This window comes from Drosophila nasuta, unplaced genomic scaffold, assembly GCF_023558535.2.
Source record: "Drosophila nasuta strain 15112-1781.00 unplaced genomic scaffold, ASM2355853v1 ctg29_pilon, whole genome shotgun sequence".
Lineage (NCBI taxonomy): Eukaryota > Metazoa > Arthropoda > Insecta > Diptera > Drosophilidae > Drosophila > Drosophila nasuta.
The window spans coordinates 172092-189336 of record NW_026869495.1 but is presented as its reverse complement, the minus strand read 5'-3'; the positions used below and the strand labels follow the sequence as shown (position 1 = coordinate 189336).

The window sequence follows — 17245 nt, the reverse complement described above, 5'->3', positions numbered from 1 at the left end:
CAACTATAGCAATAAAACATTATTTAGTAATTCCCTTTGAAATTGAGAGTTACATATCAATTCTAGAAGCAGAGTCAAGAGTTTGGCGCAGCCAAATGTTTTGCGCTAGAGAATCCACACAGTAATCAAACTAGTGTGAACAAAATAAACAAGCTTAAAAAGAAAGTTGGATAACAATGAAAGTGCGATCAACATTTACGAAGGACAATTAGTATTACATTTCATGTTAATGGATAGGTTGAAAAAAGAAAACTAGATGTTTAGAATAATAAAACAATACTTTATTGAAAATTAAAATGTATAAATAAAATAAAGAAATGTTTAAAATTAAGTGTACATTTAGTAAATTACGAAAATTAAAAAAATTATAAATAACTTTGAAAAATCACAAGAGTTTTTATGATATGATTCCGCTTTATTCGCGAACACAAAGACTGGACCTAATTGTTGTTGTTAGACGATGAAAACGAAACGAAAAGAGTGATGACGCGCTGATAAGTTCTCAATTTCAACTGTCTTATTAATTCTATGCTAAGTTACATTAAGCCTAGCAACTAGAGCGGCGAAGCGAGGCGAATTCGCTCAGAGAGCAACAAACGAAAGCTTTATTGCGCTCTCGCTTCGCCCTAATTCTAACAACTTCATGATACTTCATTTTGCTCTTAATTATTCTAACTCAAATGCGCCAACACCGGCCCCGATGAACGGCTGTGCCTTCATACGATTGGCAGAGGCGCCAATTTGTGTACTGGCCGTTTGTATAGCCCTCCTGCGCTAGTTCGTACGTCTGCGACGTCGACTCGACCCACTATCCACTGCATCGACGGCTGGTTGTCCTCTGCGACGACGACGAGCTCTCCGATTCGCAGATTTGGCTGCATCCGGTCCCACTTGACGAGACAGCTCGCCATCGCCTTAAGCAACTCAGACCCTCCTGGTCCGGGGTCCGCGATGCTGCCGGTGCCACCAGTGGACCGCCCACCAGTAGATGCCCTGGGGTTAGTGCCTCGCCGTCGTTGGGGTCGTGGCTTACGGCTCTAGCGGGCGGGAGTTGAGCACCGCCTCGACCGCCACGACCACTGTCTGCAGCTCCTCGGCCGTGAGCGGGGCGTTGCCTACCGTCCGTAGGAGTAGGTGCTTTGCAGACTTCACACCTGCCTCCCATAGTCCTCCGAAGTGAGGAGCCCTCGGCGGTATGAACGCAAATTCGCATCCGCTTCTTGATGCGAAGTCGCGAACTGGGTTCTCCTCGGCCTCGACTCGCCTCCTTAGCTCCTCCAGATGGCGACTTGCTCCGACGAAGTTCGTCGCGTTGTCGCAATGGACTCGGCTCAGGCATCCTCTTCGACCAACAAACCTTTGGAAAGCCATTAGAAATGCATTAGTTGACAGATCGGATACAATTTCTAATTGAACCGCTTTTGACGCAAAACAGACGAACAAAGCTATGTACGACTTGTACGGCGACTTTCCGCGAATCCTATAGGTAGTCTCAACTGGGCCACAAAATCTACGTCACAAGTTGAAAATGGGCGGAGTGCTCAGAGCCGATCAGCAGGCAAATTTCCCATTATTTGCGTAAACAGCCGAGGTTTGCATTTAAAGCAACGGATGCATGAACGTACTGTCTGACGACAAAGCTCTTGAGCATTGACTAACCAAAGTCGTTCTCTGAGAATGCTCACGAGCGCTCTTGGGCCAGCGTGACAGTTGGTCAAGTGAAGGTACCTCACATGGGTAGCGGGTATAAAACTAAATTAGATAGCGAGGATAATGAGCGAATAATAGAAAAAGATAGGATTTCAACTATAGCAATAAAACATTATTTAGTAATTCCCTTTGAAATTGAGAGTTACATATCAATTCTAGAAGCAGAGTCAAGAGTTTGGCGCAGCCAAATGTTTTGCGCTAGAGAATCCACACAGTAATCAAACTAGTGTGAACAAAATAAACAAGCTTAAAAGAAAGTTGGATAACAATGAAAGTGCGATCAACATTTACGAAGGACAATTAGTATTACATTTCATGTTAATGGATAGGTTGAAAAAAGAAAACTAGATGTTTAGAATAATAAAACAATACTTTATTGAAAATTAAAATGTATAAATAAAATAAAGAAATGTTTAAAATTAAGTGTACATTTAGTAAATTACGAAAATTAAAAAATTATAAATAACTTTGAAAAATCACAAGAGTTTTTATGATATGATTCCGCTTTATTCGCGAACACAAAGACTGGACCTAATTGTTGTTGTTAGACGATGAAAACGAAACGAAAAGAGTGATGACGCGCTGATAAGTTCTCAATTTCAACTGTCTTATTAATTCTATGCTAAGTTACATTAAGCCTAACTTAACTAGAGCGGCGAAGCGAGGCGAATTCGCTCAGAGAGCAACAAACGAAAGCTTTATTGCGCTCTCGCTTCGCCCTAATTCTAACAACTTCATGATACTTCATTTGCTCTTAATTATTCTAACTCAAATGCGCCAACACCGGCCCCGATGAACGGCTGTGCCTTCATACGATTGGCAGAGGCGCCAATTTGTGTACTGGCCGTTTGTATAGCCCTCCTGCGCTAGTTCGTACGTCTGCGACGTCGACTCGACCCACTATCCACTGCATCGACGGCTGGTTGTCCTCTGCGACGACGACGAGCTCTCCGATTCGCAGATTTGGCTGCATCCGGTCCCACTTGACGAGACAGCTCGCCATCGCCTTAAGCAACTCAGACCCTCCTGGTCCGGGGTCCGCGATGCTGCCGGTGCCACCAGTGGACCGCCCACCAGTAGATGCCCTGGGGTTAGTGCCTCGCCGTCGTTGGGGTCGTGGCTTACGGCTCCTAGCGGGCGGGAGTTGAGCACCGCCTCGACCGCCACGACCACTGTCTGCAGCTCCTCGGCCGTGAGCAGGGCGTTGCCTACCGTCCGTAGGGTAGGTGCTTTGCAGACTTCACACCTGCCTCCCATAGTCCTCCGAAGTGAGGAGCCCTCGGCGGTATGAACGCAAATTCGCATCCGCTTCTTGATGCGAAGTCGCGAACTGGGTTCTCCTCGGCCTCGACTCGCCTCCTTAGCTCCTCCAGATGGCGACTTGCTCCGACGAAGTTCGTCGCGTTGTCGCAATGGACTCGGCTCAGGCATCCTCTTCGACCAACAAACCTTTGGAAAGCCATTAGAAATGCATTAGTTGACAGATCGGATACAATTTCTAATTGAACCGCTTTTGACGCAAAACAGACGAACAAAGCTATGTACGACTTGTACGGCGACTTTCCGCGAATCCTATAGGTAGTCTCAACTGGGCCACAAAATCTACGTCACAAGTTGAAAATGGGCGGAGTGCTCAGAGCCGATCAGCAGGCAAATTTCCCATTATTTGCGTAAACAGCCGAGGTTTGCATTTAAAGCAACGGATGCATGAACGTACTGTCTGACGACAAAGCTCTTGAGCATTGACTAACCAAAGTCGTTCTCTGAGAATGCTCACGAGCGCTCTTGGGCCAGCGTGACAGTTGGTCAAGTGAAGGTACCTCACATAGCTGCGAGCAAATTGTGAGCGCTTCGCCAAGAGGAGTGGAAACTTAGCATCATACGAAATAGGAGCATTTACCAGTCGCCCCCGACTCGCAACAACGAAACCGAACACCAAGATCCTTCATACTCATGTATGAAAGGATTGAGTCGTTGTAGACTCGAGCTCACACGTGTACTCTTACGAACCCTTTCTATATCGTCTCTGAATTCGAAATCCTGCATTACTTCTACTATTTTACTGAATGCTTCTTTCAGTTCTGATGCCGTTGGAACCAGTTCAAATTGAACTGTTTTGTCTTTGCATCTTCGAATGAAGCGGAACACATAAGCGAACACTCTCAACAGACTTGTGTGCGACGAAAAACTTTCGATCGAGTCCACTAGATCTGACTTTACCACTATAGCTGTCAGTCCAACAGCTGCTTTGCGCACTTCTAAATTGCGCGTCTCTTCAGAGACGAAAGGGTGGTTAACTGGCCATGCGTCGTGTGGTTCCATCAAGAATGACGGACCACTAAACCACATTGACGCGCACAGTTCAGTCACATCGCAACCTCTCGATACAATGTCTGCGGGGTTCTGCTTGGATTGGAACACGACGCCATTCCACGCTCTCTGACCACTCTTGAATCTCGGCCACTAGATTCGACACGAATGTCGCGAGTGGAAGGATGTGACCGGATCAATAAAGAGTGACTTCCGAATCTGACCAAAGAACCGTCCGTTCAATTGGTGATCGGATCAGTCTTCGTATGCGGTGGTAGAGTTCTGCAAGAAGGTGAGCTGCACACAACTCAAGTCTAGGAAGAGTCTTAGTCTTGAGGGAGCTACTTTTGATTTTGAGGTTAGTAATGATACTTCACAACCTTCTGCAGTATGCGTACGAACGTAAATACACGCCCCATACGCTCTTATTGAGGCGTCGGCGAAGCCAGGTATCTCTATCGGTGACGTAGGCTCTGTGAACAAATATCGTGGCACTTTTATGTTTTGCAATTGTGTCAAATTTGACTTCAATTGCTGCCACGATGTATCCAAACTCAATGGTATGGATTCGTCCCACTCCAACTTTTGAAGCCAGAGCTCTTGAAGCAGTATCTTTGCTTTTATAATTAAGGGACTCAATAGGCCAAGCGGATCGAATAACCGCAATGTCACCGAGAGAATGTTCCGTTTTGTCGCTTTAAGACCCATGAATGAATCGTCGATCCGGAATTGGAACACGTCTTCATTTGGCAACCAAATCACACCTAGAGTCTTGGTTGCGTCAGTGTCGGAGATCGTTATCGGCTTTGGTGTACTGTCTGATGCGGAGAACCCAGGAGCATTCGAGAACCACTTCGCAGAAGTCTTGCTTGATAACCTCAGCTGCCATGGGGTGCGAGGATTTCGCAATCTCGCTCAGCTGGATCAAACACCGTATGGCCAAGAATAGCGCTGGCGCAGTGCCATATGTTACAGTATTTAATCTGAATAATCTCAACGAGTCTGATGGATCTTTTCTCCACACTATGAGCTGATAGTTTCGATCTGCTTCGTGCACTATAACTTGGCGGTACATCCTTTTGATGTCGGCCGTTAATGCGTATTTATGCAATCGAAAACGAAGCAGCGTCGAAAACAGATCTTCTTGAATGGTAGGCCCGACCATAAGAATGTCATTCAACGCCTTATGTGTCGAAGTGCGACACGAAGCATCAAATACGACCCTCAGCTTTGTCGAAGTGCTTTGGTGCCGTAATACACATTGGTGCGGAATAACATAGTGTGGTGTACTTGGAAGGATGTGACTCACTTCGGACATGTGGCCCATCTCTACATATTCTTCCATAAATTCCAAGTACATTCGCTTTAACTCGGGATCTCGAGTTAGCGTTTTCAAACGACAAAACCGCCGTTTAGCAACTTCAAATGAGCACCCAAGCTGGTGCGGATCATCTGAAATGATCTTCACAATTTTGTTGTTCATCGGAAAGGACTTTGGAGGGAGAGCGCACATCTTCGTCAGTCCAAAACTTCAGCAAGGTCTTGTCAATCGAGCTCAAACTTTCTTCCTGATAGCTCAGATTGACAGTCATCTTCTGTGAGATTTTTCACCAGGACTGTACCGCCCCGAGACAATCCACCCAAGGCTTGTCTTTTGGAGGATTGGACACTCTGGACCTTGCTGATTTGGCCAACGGACAATAGGTCAAAGAAAGTTTCAGCGCCGATAAGAAGATCAAGAAGAAATAGGGATCCGCTAGCTGAATATTGGCAGGTATCTTCCAGCCACTGACAATTACAGTGTGATCTGGCTGATAACCTGAGATCGATTTGAGGATCCATAAATCGATCGCGTATTCATTGCAGCCAACTCGCGACTTCACCACAGTGTGTATCTTTTCTTATCTTGAGAATTGGATTCACCAATGCCAAGTAAGCTGATGCACGAGTCTTCTCTACGCAAATGCAGCCGCTGAGCTAGTTCCTCAGTCACAAAATTAATTTGTGACCTAGAGTCCAGCAAAGCTCGGGCTAAGACGAAATCGCCTGAATTCGTCTTTATTTTGATGACTGCTGTGGCCAGGATCACTTTATCCGACACGGTCGCATGCATCGCATGCGAAGTGGATGGTCGATCAGGCTCAACAGCGGAGACTCGGGGGTGGTAATGTCTACTATTTGTAGTCGCAGTATATATGTGCAGCAACGTATGATGTGAACGGCTGCACACACGTCACTTTTACCTTACATTTGGCGACAGTGTGACCCTTCCGAAGACAATTTATGCTGTTGTTGTTTTCGCGTAGTCGAATCTCTGTTTAACTGCCAAGGCAGCAAGTATCGAGCAACTCACGATGGAATGATCTTCGGAATTGCAATATTCGCATATTTGGGTCTTTTGATCAATCTTATCTTTGGGCGTCGTACACGAAAGAATAAGCTGTTTAGCGGAAACGGCTTGACTATCGGACTTTGTCGAAATCTCAGCTGACAAGTGCTGATATCGACGATTAAGCACAGTTTCACACTCACTCCATAATGGAATTTTCGTGTAATCTAGCTGCTCATCCCACTTCTTCTTTGTCATTGCATCTACTTTGTGCATGACCAGGTGAATAAGGATTGCATTTGCAATCTTCTTATCATCACCTATCGACAACAAAGATCCGTATATCGCAGAGACAGTGTCAATCAAGTTTCGCAACGCTGAAGCGGATATTTTCATTAAATATCAGACAATCATTGTCATATACTCTTTTCAAACTCGCGATTGTTTTCTCATAGTTGTCCTCGGTGATTTGAAACGCTCTCACCGTTCCAAGAGCTACACCAGAGACACAAGAAATGAGATGATTGAATTTCTCAATGCGCGGAATTGAATGGTCATTGTCAACAAGAGTCTCAAACAAACTTATGGAATTTTTATACCCGCTACCCATAGGGTAGAAGGGTATTATAACTTTATGCCGGCAGGAAATGTATGTAACAGGTAGAAGGAGGCATCTCCGACCCTATAAAGTATATATATTCTTGATCAGCGTCTGTCCGTCTGTCCGTCCGTCCGTATGAACACCTAGATCTGAGACTATAAGAGATAGAGCTATAATTTTTTTCGACAGCATTTGTTATGTTTGCACGCAGATCAAGTTTGTTTCAAATTTTTGCCACGCCCACTTCCGCCCCCGCAAATCAAAAAAATCGAAAAACAAGCCTATTTTTAAAGCTAGAGTTGCGAATTGTGGTATGTACAATAATTACTATATTAGTTATGATTCCTGAAAATTTGGTTACGATCAGATAAAAATTGTGGAAGTTATTAAAGAAATACTTTTGTATGGACAAAAGCGCCTACTTACTAGGGTCTGAGTTGCTTTGGCCGACAATCTGGTACATTGTGCCGTGTATGGTATATTTTGAATGGTGTACTATATACCATTTGGTATATTTTAGTATTTTTGCAGTATATTCGGTATATTTTTAAAATGATACCGCAATATTTTCTTTTATTAAAATGGGTAGCGGGTATCTCACAGTCGAGCACACTCGACTGTAGCTTTCTTACTTGTTTTTTTTTTTATGTAATATTTTGTCTTTTGGTGTTGCTTATGGTGCATCCTGCTTTTGCTGTCAGTAGCCCCGTGTTGCGTACAGCGTTGCCAACTTGGCTATTTTCTAGCCAGATTTGGCTATTTTGCATCACCTAAAACTAGAAACCACTCATTTTGCTAGAGCCTGTTATGTTGGCTATTTCACAAAAAAATTTGCTATTTTTATCTATTTTAAATTATTTGTAATATTTGATTATTTATTTAAAGTCAACTAAAAAAGTGGACCTTCAAATTTAATTTTCGAAAATCGTATATTGGCAATAGAGACGTTGTTTGTGGTTATCGATATATACACACCACGTTTACCGCCCAGCGTGACCGAATTGTGTATTTTAAATACTAAAATATTATTTACCCCTTTGTAACTTTTGGGTACTTGGTATTTTCTCAACATCGTTTACCATCTCTACATTCAAATACACTGATTATTGTGTTTGTGCGGAAGTTTCTTAAAATGTATAAACAAAAGTGCGCGATGCTTGGTTGGAGGATCTCCAATTTAAGGACTGTATTGCAAAAGATTTAACTAATAAATCAAAAGCATTTTGCAAATATTGCAAATGCCCATTAAATGCAAAGTTGTGGGACTTGAAATCGCACGTCGAAACTAAAAACACAAGGCAAACCTTGAAGTACGGCGAGGTAACCAAACAATAGACTTTCCCAAAACATCTACAGAGACATCCTCAAAGGAAGCTGCTCTCTGCTTATTTGTGGCTCAACACTGTTCAATCAGTTCGGTTGACCACCTTAATAATTTGTGCGCGCAAATCTTTAAAGAAAGCCAGTTAAAATTCACCGTACAAAGTGCATGACAGTTATAAAAATGTGCTGTCGCCACATTTCCAGGAATGTCTGCAAAACGACATTGCAAATTCAAAATTTAGCTTATTGATCGATGAATCGACAGATATAAGCTTTACAAAAATACTTGGTAAGTTTACCACATTACCAGGAGTCGCCATTAATTATTTCAGTATCCAACAGTCGAAAATTGTGTCTACATTTTTGTGCCTTATTGAACTTGAAAACGCAGATGCCGTATCTATAGCAACAGCGCTAAAAATAAGTTAAAGGTAATGAACATGAACATAAGTAACCTTATCGGAATAGGTATAGATAATGCGAGCGTTATGATCGGCTCTAAAAGAAGCGTTTATCAGGAGTTGAAGAAAGATGTCCCTTCGCTTGTTTTAATTAAATGTGTTTGCCACTCGGTGCAATTGGCTGTAAACCATGCATGTAAATTAGCACTTCCAGATGGCTTGGAGTTTCTAATTTACGAAACCTACAACTGGTTTTCCAAAAGTTCCAAGCGTCAAATGGAATACAAAAAATTTATCAATGTATTAACGATGAGAAGGTTTGATTTCATTGGAGTTGTATTATTTGTTATTTGTTTAATCTTGTCTTCGTTGCCTTTATACAATTAACATATAGTTTTTGTTTTTATTTATTTTTTTAATGTAATTCGCTTTTGTGATCGTACTTTGTGTTTGTCAGTATGTGTTATAAGTTAATTTTGATATTCAACTAATTATGTTTTTTTTAAATAATAGGAACCACTTAAAATTCAAGAGTTTGTGACACGCGTTGGTTGTCAATAGAAACTGCAGTTAGCCGAATTTTAGATCAATGGGATGCGCTTAAGTTGCATTTTGATATTGCAGCTACACAAGAAAAGTGTCATAAAGCACAAATTTTAAAGGATATGTATGCGGATAGAATTAATTATGCATATCTTCTGTTTCTTCGACCTATTTTGGAAGATGCTCAGAGAGTCAACAAAAGTTTTCAGGCGAACAATCCAAATGCAATAAAACTTCTTGGCGATCTTAAAAACTTGCAGACTCACTTAAGTCTAAAGTTATAACAGCTAGTGAGGATAAGCATAATGATGATGAGTTTGAAAATTACGTTCAGCGGAACTTATTTTTGGGATACAAGTTCGAAAATGAAATCAAATCAATGACTTTAAGCGCCGAACAGGAACTTCAAATTCGAAGAGTATGCACAGATTTTATTATAGAATTGATAAAACAAATAAATGAAAGGTTTGTATAATGCGTATTTAATGAATGCAGTTTCATTCTAATTAATTAAATTTCTTTATTACATCAGACTACCAGATAACTAACATACATTTGTTTGGAGTCGAAAATGTTTTAAAACCAGTTAAGGCAGATATAATGAGTATTCTGGAGTTTTTAACACGCCTACTGAAAAAATCGATCCAATACTGAATCAATATGCCAATATTCATTTAATTAAGTGGATAAATAATGGAGATAATTCATTATTTTGGAGCGAAGTTAATTCATATAAAGACGCTGGAGGAAACAATCCTTTTAATGATTTGGCTTCATTTGCTATCATGCTCCTAAGCCTACCATGGTCAAATGCAATGGTAGAAAGAGTTTTTAGCCAGGTTAACCTGGTAAAGTCAAAACTTAGAAATAGAATGCAAATGAGCACACTATGTTCTATTTTAGACATAAGGTATGAATTCCATAATTATAAATGAGTAGTTAAGAAAATTCATAAATTTTTTTCAGATATGGATTGCAACGAGCTGAAAAATGCTGTTTTCAGTACGACGTCCCCATAAGTATCTTTTACAGATTGGTACAATGGGAAAGTATTTGAGTTCCGAGGAGGTGGAAATTGGGCAAGTTTTAAACAATTTGCTTATCGAGGAAGAATCATTAGATAATCAACACTGAATGTACAAAAATATAAGATTTTGTTATTGAAAACTAACAGCTATTTTAATTTACTATTTTTTAAGAAATCTTGCTATTTTTGGCTATTTTTTATGCTTTTATGCACTGCTATAAACGACCACTAAGAGTTGGCAACACTGCAGTGTTGGCATACCGGATTTTACTAGAAATCTAACGGTACTTTCTAAAAATGGATTTGCAATCGTGAGCACGTGTTCATTTTGGCAACGCAGCTGCGCTTTGGAAGTTATTTCTCTCTTTCAATTCGCCCTTTAAAGTGATCAGACGTACGCTGCAATGCTCCGATTTGAATAATTTAACATGAATTATGAAATTGAAGGTATTTACTTTAAATTGAGATATTAATAATTAACTTTCCTGAAAAGTTTTTCGTAAAACTAATTTGATCGAATAACCCTTTTTGTGTATTTTTGAAAGTATATTTAATGTTTAGTTAGACTTTTAGTTATGTTCCAAGAAAACCCAGAACTTGGTATGTATGTTTTGTGATCGTCTTATTTTAGGTTACTAAATATTTTAAAATTAGCTGCCGAAATTTGCCGATGTGTGTTTTCTACTAATATTACTAAAGCAGTTAAAGGTGAGTCTTTGCTTATTGTGCTGTTGCGCTTTTACGCTGTTGCTTTGTCTTCGTCTTTAGTGGTTTGTGTTTTTGCAAAAATATTAATTTGTAAATTATTATTTAAATTTTGATTTTGGATTTTGATAGGTGCATCGCAAAAATGTGTTTTCCACGTCTGCATATTTTAATATGTGGTGCACAGGTAATGGAACCAACGCCGAAAAATGAGGAAATTGATTTCCGATGTGCAAGCGGATATTGAAAACAACGGCTACATTATTCCAGAGTTGAGCAAAGTATCCAATAAAATTGAGAACCTCTGCAAAACAATTGTTACTTTTGGAAAAATTACAAACGGACAAAATCTGCAGTTATTAAATATCAATCTGGATGGCTTAATAAAAAAGAATCAATTTCAATAAAACGCCCCTATTGCAAATCAAATCAAATAGAGGAAAGTGCTCATCGGGGCCGGAAATTATGGGAATACTAGTGGACAAACCTAGAGATGGAGGTAGAGGATCTTCAAGCAACGGAAATATCGCAAGGAAATTCTTTTGTAGTGCAGATTTGAGCTCCGAAATAACAGGAATCGATGCATCTTTGATTCACAGATGTGCAACATTATTGCAAGCCATGGCATCGGGATTCAAAATTAATGTGGAGAAATTTGAAAATTACGCGCTGGATACAGCCAAATATCTTATAGCTGCATATCCATGGTACTATTTACCGGCTACCGTCCATAAGGTCTTAATTCATGGTTCAGCTGTAATACAGTATGCATTAGTGTCGATAGGAGAGCTTTCAGAGGAAGCAGCAGAATCCAATAACAAGGAACTAAAAAATGTAGAACACAGTCGGAAAGTATCTCGTACTTTAACAAACACAGATGTCATGAACTATTTATTATTGCGTTCAGATCCATTTTTAACAGGACAGAGACAACTTCCTAAAAAGATAGGTCGAGTTTGCTTACATCTGTCTACGAATTATTTGATGATGCTTTATAATTTTTGTTTATATTTTGTTTGTTGATTTTTATTTTAGTTTTTTAAGAATATGTATAACTACGAAAAATATCTTCCATACCAAAATCGTAATAAATTAGATTAAACAAATATGTTTTTATAATTAGGTATCGAATGTTCCTATGGGAGCTATAGGATATAGCCGATCGATATGTCCGATTTTTGTTGCTATATGTTTAGACAAATTTGCTAAATTATTGTTATAAATTTCAGCACGTTATGTCCATTATTAGTATTTTTGGCCGCTCTTCCATACAAGCGGATCCACTGTGCACTGGTTGCGTAACCAGATATCTGATGTTCCATCGGCGCAAACAGCTGAGAGTTTTATTGGCGTCCTTGTCGCATAACAGTGGTTATTGAAGCGTGATTTGGTTGTTTCCTTTTCCTCAGCTGGCGGTCTTCAACTGCTTTGTTTTCTTCTTCCACTTCATCTTCTTTAATTGGATGTTTGTCAGTGGGTTCTTCTTCATTAAAGAGTGGAGCAACATGTTGAATCTCACGTTTAAAGATCCCTTTGGTCGTTTTAACTTCAACCACTCGTGCAAAGTTGTCCTTCCCGTAGAACACTCGAACAATTCTTCCCATGGGCCATTGTAATACAGGACATTGTCTTCCTTTATTATTACTAAAGTGCCTTCCTTTATGTTTGCTGAGGATCTTCTTCATTTTTGACGTTGCTGCAACTGTTAGATACTCCTGCGACCATTGTTTCCAGAATGCATGTTTCAGTTTTGAAACGGCCTGCCATCGATTACCTAACGTTTTGGTTGCTGCGATGGTTCACAATCAGCTTGTGCAGTTAGCGGCTCTCCAATTAGGAAGTGTCCAGGCGTTAGTGCTGTAACGTCATTTGGGTCATCGGACAGTGGTTTTAATGGTCGAGAGTTCAATATGGCCTCTATTTCGACTATAACTGTTTCCAGTTCTTCATAAGTAAGATCGGCTGTCGTCACATTTTTTAGTAATAAATGTTTTGCCGACTTTACTGCAGCTTCCCATAATCCTCCGAAGTGTGGTGCACGAGGTGGAATGAATTTAAATTTAACTCCCTTGTTGTTACACTCCTGGAGAATTTGGGTTTTGCATTATCGGAGAATATAGCCTCCTGTAATTCCTGCAACTTGTTTTTGCTCCCACAAAATTTGTTGCGTTGTCGCAGTGAAGAGTTTGGCATTTCCCTCGCCGAGAAATGAAACGACGAAGTGCTGCCAAGAATGCCTCTGTTGTGAGATCGCTAACCAGCTCGAGATGCACAGCTTTAGTCGCGAAACAGCAGAATATGGCAATGTAAGCTGTGCTAGGCTTCTTTCCTCTCACTTTGTAGTGGATTTTAAATGGTCCACAATAATCGACGCCAGAGTTGAAAAATGGTCGAGTTTGCGTTACCCTAAGTGGTGGCAGATTTTCCATGATCTGCTCCATTAATTTTGGCTTAGCTTTAGTGCACTTGACACAGGCTTTTACCGTGCTCCTAGCCATAGTTTTTCCTTTAAGGATCCAGAATTGCTGCCTTGATGTAGTCAATAGAGCCTGAGGTCCGCAATGCATGTTGTCCTTGTGTATTTGCACAAGAATCATCTTCACAACAGGGTCGTTGTATGGCAGAAGTATCGGATGTTTGGAGTCGAATGATAAATTTGCCGCCTCCAGTCGACCTCCTACACGCAAAATTCCATTCTGATCTAAGAATGGTGATAGTGAGTTGATTGGACTGCCTTTTAGTGTCTCCCTTGCCATTGCCTCTTGAGATGTTTGATGTCATCTTTGAAGTCGATATTTTGAATGTTGCGGAAAACAATTTTTCGGGCTTCCATTATTTCTTCAAACTCAATGGTGTGGCTTATGTATTTCTTCTTACGTCGGAAGCGCATCATGTAAGCTATTACTCTGAGTAGCTTGTTAAATGAATTATTATGTTGTATTGTGTATATTATGTCCTCCTCTTTTGTGATAGTCATCACGGATGATTGACTAACCTTTGGCGGATTCATAATTATTAATTCCTCGTTGGTAGCAATAAAAGGAGCCGGCCATGTGGATGATGAACCATGTAGGAACATAGGGCCGTAGAACCACATGGCATGTTCCGCGAATTTTGAAGCCGTCATTCCTCTGGAGAGGACATCTGCTGCATTGTGTTCTGATGCAACATGTCTCCACTGTTTTGGTATGGATAGCTCATGTATTGTTGCAACTCTAGTGGCAACGAATTTGTCTCGAATGGATGATGAGCAATTTATCCATGACAGTACAATCCGTGAATCAGACCAGTAATATGTGGATGCATTTTTCATGGCCAAGTCTTCCTTTATTTTGGAGGTCAACTGTGCTCCTAATACAGCAGCCTTAAGCTCCAGACGCGGTAGCGTTATTGTATTTATTGATGCTAAGTGAGATTTTGCACATAATATTTGGATCGTTCTTCGCTTGTCCTTATATGTTGCTCGGATGTATGCAGCAGCTCCATATGCTTTCTCCGAGGCATCAACAAATGTGTGGATTTCTGCCGTCACAGGTGTTTTTCCTGAGTAGACGTGACGTGGTACTTTTATGGTGTTCAGAACCTTTAGCTCCTCCCTGTAGCGTTTCCATTTCTCCTGAAGATGAGCCGGCAGATCGTCTTTGTACTCATAACCCTCCGTTGTGAGGTGTTGCATGAAAATTTTTGCTTTCATTACAACTGGGGAACATAAACCAAGAGGATCAAATATCCTAAAGATTTCAGACACAACATCTCGTCTTGATATGTTGGCCTTTGTTGCTATCTCCGTTTTCCCACAAAGGTGATCTGTCGTTGGTGTCCAGGTGATTCCGAGGGTCTTAATCGTGTAGTCCTCATATGAAGTCTCCTCCAGTTGTACATTTGAAGTGATGTCTTCCCTCGGAACTCCTTGTAGAACTTGGAAATTGTTGGTACACCATTTTCTTAACTTGAATCCAGAATTTTGCAGAAGTTTGTTAAGCTGTTGTTGCCTCTGTAGAGCTTATGGTATAGTTTCGGCTCCGGTTAAGCAATCGTCTACATAGAAATCGTTTTCCAATGCGGCAGCACCATTAGGTATTCTTTTCTGCCTTTTGTGCTATGTGCTGCAAGCATTTTGTGGCTAAATATGGTGCAGCTTTTTGTTCCATAGGTAACCGTTTTTAATCTGTAGTATCCCAAATCCTCAGATGGATCATTGCGCCAAACAAATGTTTGGAAATATTGGTCCTCGGGATTTATCCAGATTTGACGGTACATTTTCTCTATGTCTGCCGTGAAAACATATTTGTGAGTTCTAAATCGCAGCAAAATTGAAAATATAGAGTTTAGCACCGTAGGTCCTTTGTGCAGTAAGTCGTTGAGCGATTTTCCTGATGACGTAACTGCAGATGCAGCGAAACCCACTCTTAATTTGGTTGTGGTACTTTCAGGTTTGAGCACACAGTGATGTGGTATAAAGTACCGTGCTTTTGTTATTTCATTTGTGTGCATCTCCTTCATATGCCCAAGAGCTTCATATTCTTTCATGAAATCCACATAACTTGCCTTAGTTTGTGGATCTCGCAATAGCCGTTTTTCCAAAGAAAGGAATCGTCGTGTCGCAAGATCACGACTCTCCCCAGGGCTGAAGCATTATCCATGAATGGAAGACTAACAATCGGTTTCTTATCAATTGCAGTCTGAATGTTCTGGAGAAAGTGCATTTCACATTGTTTCTCCAGTGGTGATAGACATGGTGTATCGGTTGAGAATGAATCCAGTTCCCAAAATTTCGTAATTTGTTGGTCTACTTTATCTTCTTCCGTTGGAGCTGCACAAGTAGTTGATCCTGATGAATTATGTTTTAATTTTCCAGCCACAATCCATCCTAGTTTGGTTTTCTGTAATCTTGGCAGTCCTTTACCCAACGATAAATGCTTGTCGTGCATTATGTCGTAGTAGTGTTCTGTTCCTAAGAGTAGATCAATCTTTCCTGCTTTGTCAAAGTTAGGATCTGCTAATTCAATATGCTTTGGAAGTTTCCAACAAGCAATATCAATTGACTGTCCTGGTTGATCTGCAACAATGTGAGGCAATACAATAGCCTCCAATCGAGAGTTGAAATTGTTATGCTGTGATTTGAGCATAACATTAACACGTGCCTTCGATGTTTGTGTTCGTCCACCAATTCCATTTATTTGTAGCTCTGATTTTTAACGTTGAGAGCTAATATATTTAATGCTCTTTCAGAGATTACATTGACTTGAGAACCTGAGTCAAGTAAGGCTCTGAATTCGGCCATTTGTCCATTATTGCCTTCAATAATAACTCGAGCAGTGGCTAAAAGTACATAATTGGTTTGTACTCCACTTTGCTGATGTTGCTGTGTTATGCCTTTTATCGCATTTAAAACAATTTTTCTTCTGACATTCCTTTGCTGAATGATCGCGTTTGAAACATTTTACGCATAACTTGTTCCTTTGAATCCAATTTAATCGTTCAGCTGTAGTTTTCTTCAAAACTCGTTGCACTTGTACATGATGTGATTGGGTTTGTTACAGAAATGGCATGTATATTCTGTACCAATCTGAGCGCATGTGCCTTTTTGGTGTGACTTATCTTATCACTGCCGGTAGCCTCCAATGTAAGGAACCGATGTTCCAAGAAGGTCAAAAACTGATCCAGTTTCTGCAGCTTCTTTGAGTCTACAACTGATTGTTCATATAACATATGAGTTTGACGATCCAATTTCCTTGTCAAACTACATAACAGTATTGGATCCCAATTTTCAGTTTGAATTCCAATGTTATTTAGTGCAGATAATGTTTCTTTGATATTATCATGCATTGCCTTTATAGACTTGCCATCATTTGTTATTGATGGTTGGTCTAATATTTTTTGTATTAATGCGTTACTTAGCACTCTTTTGTTGCTAAAACGCTCTTGTAGCATATTCCATGCTATTTCATAATTTCCTTCGGTTAAGGATAGATGGCGTATTAAACGCTCAGCATCTCCAGTGATGCTAGTTTTAAGTACCACATCTTTGAATGATGGGTAATAATGCTTCATGAATCATTTTCTTGAAGATGTCATGAATTTGTTGCCATTTTAAATAATCCCCATAAAATTTGGGAATTTCAACCTTCGGCAACGGCAATGAGGCATGCATTTGGGGTATGTTAGCAGTACGGGAGATACTTTCTTCACATGTCATAGTTTGGACTCCTATGACGGCGTCTTCAACTGCTAAATATCTCCGGTCGCTATATCCAAGTTATGCAGGATCCTCAAATTTTTATAAATTTCTATGT

General features: G+C 40.4%; 1 protein-coding gene across 1 annotated transcript in view; it reads right to left on the bottom strand.

Moving 5' to 3' along the window:
* Positions 1-17245, bottom strand: part of LOC132797886 (uncharacterized) — a 50956-nt gene that overhangs the window by 13969 nt on the left and 19742 nt on the right. The window contains exons 3-6 of the mRNA XM_060809635.1: positions 16515-16692; positions 14748-14943; positions 13827-14648; positions 13355-13650 (exon numbers count right to left, since the gene is read on the bottom strand). Coding sequence (XP_060665618.1) covers positions 13355-13650; positions 13827-14648; positions 14748-14943; positions 16515-16692 — 1492 coding nt within the window. The remainder of the gene's footprint in view (positions 1-13354; positions 13651-13826; positions 14649-14747; positions 14944-16514; positions 16693-17245) is intronic.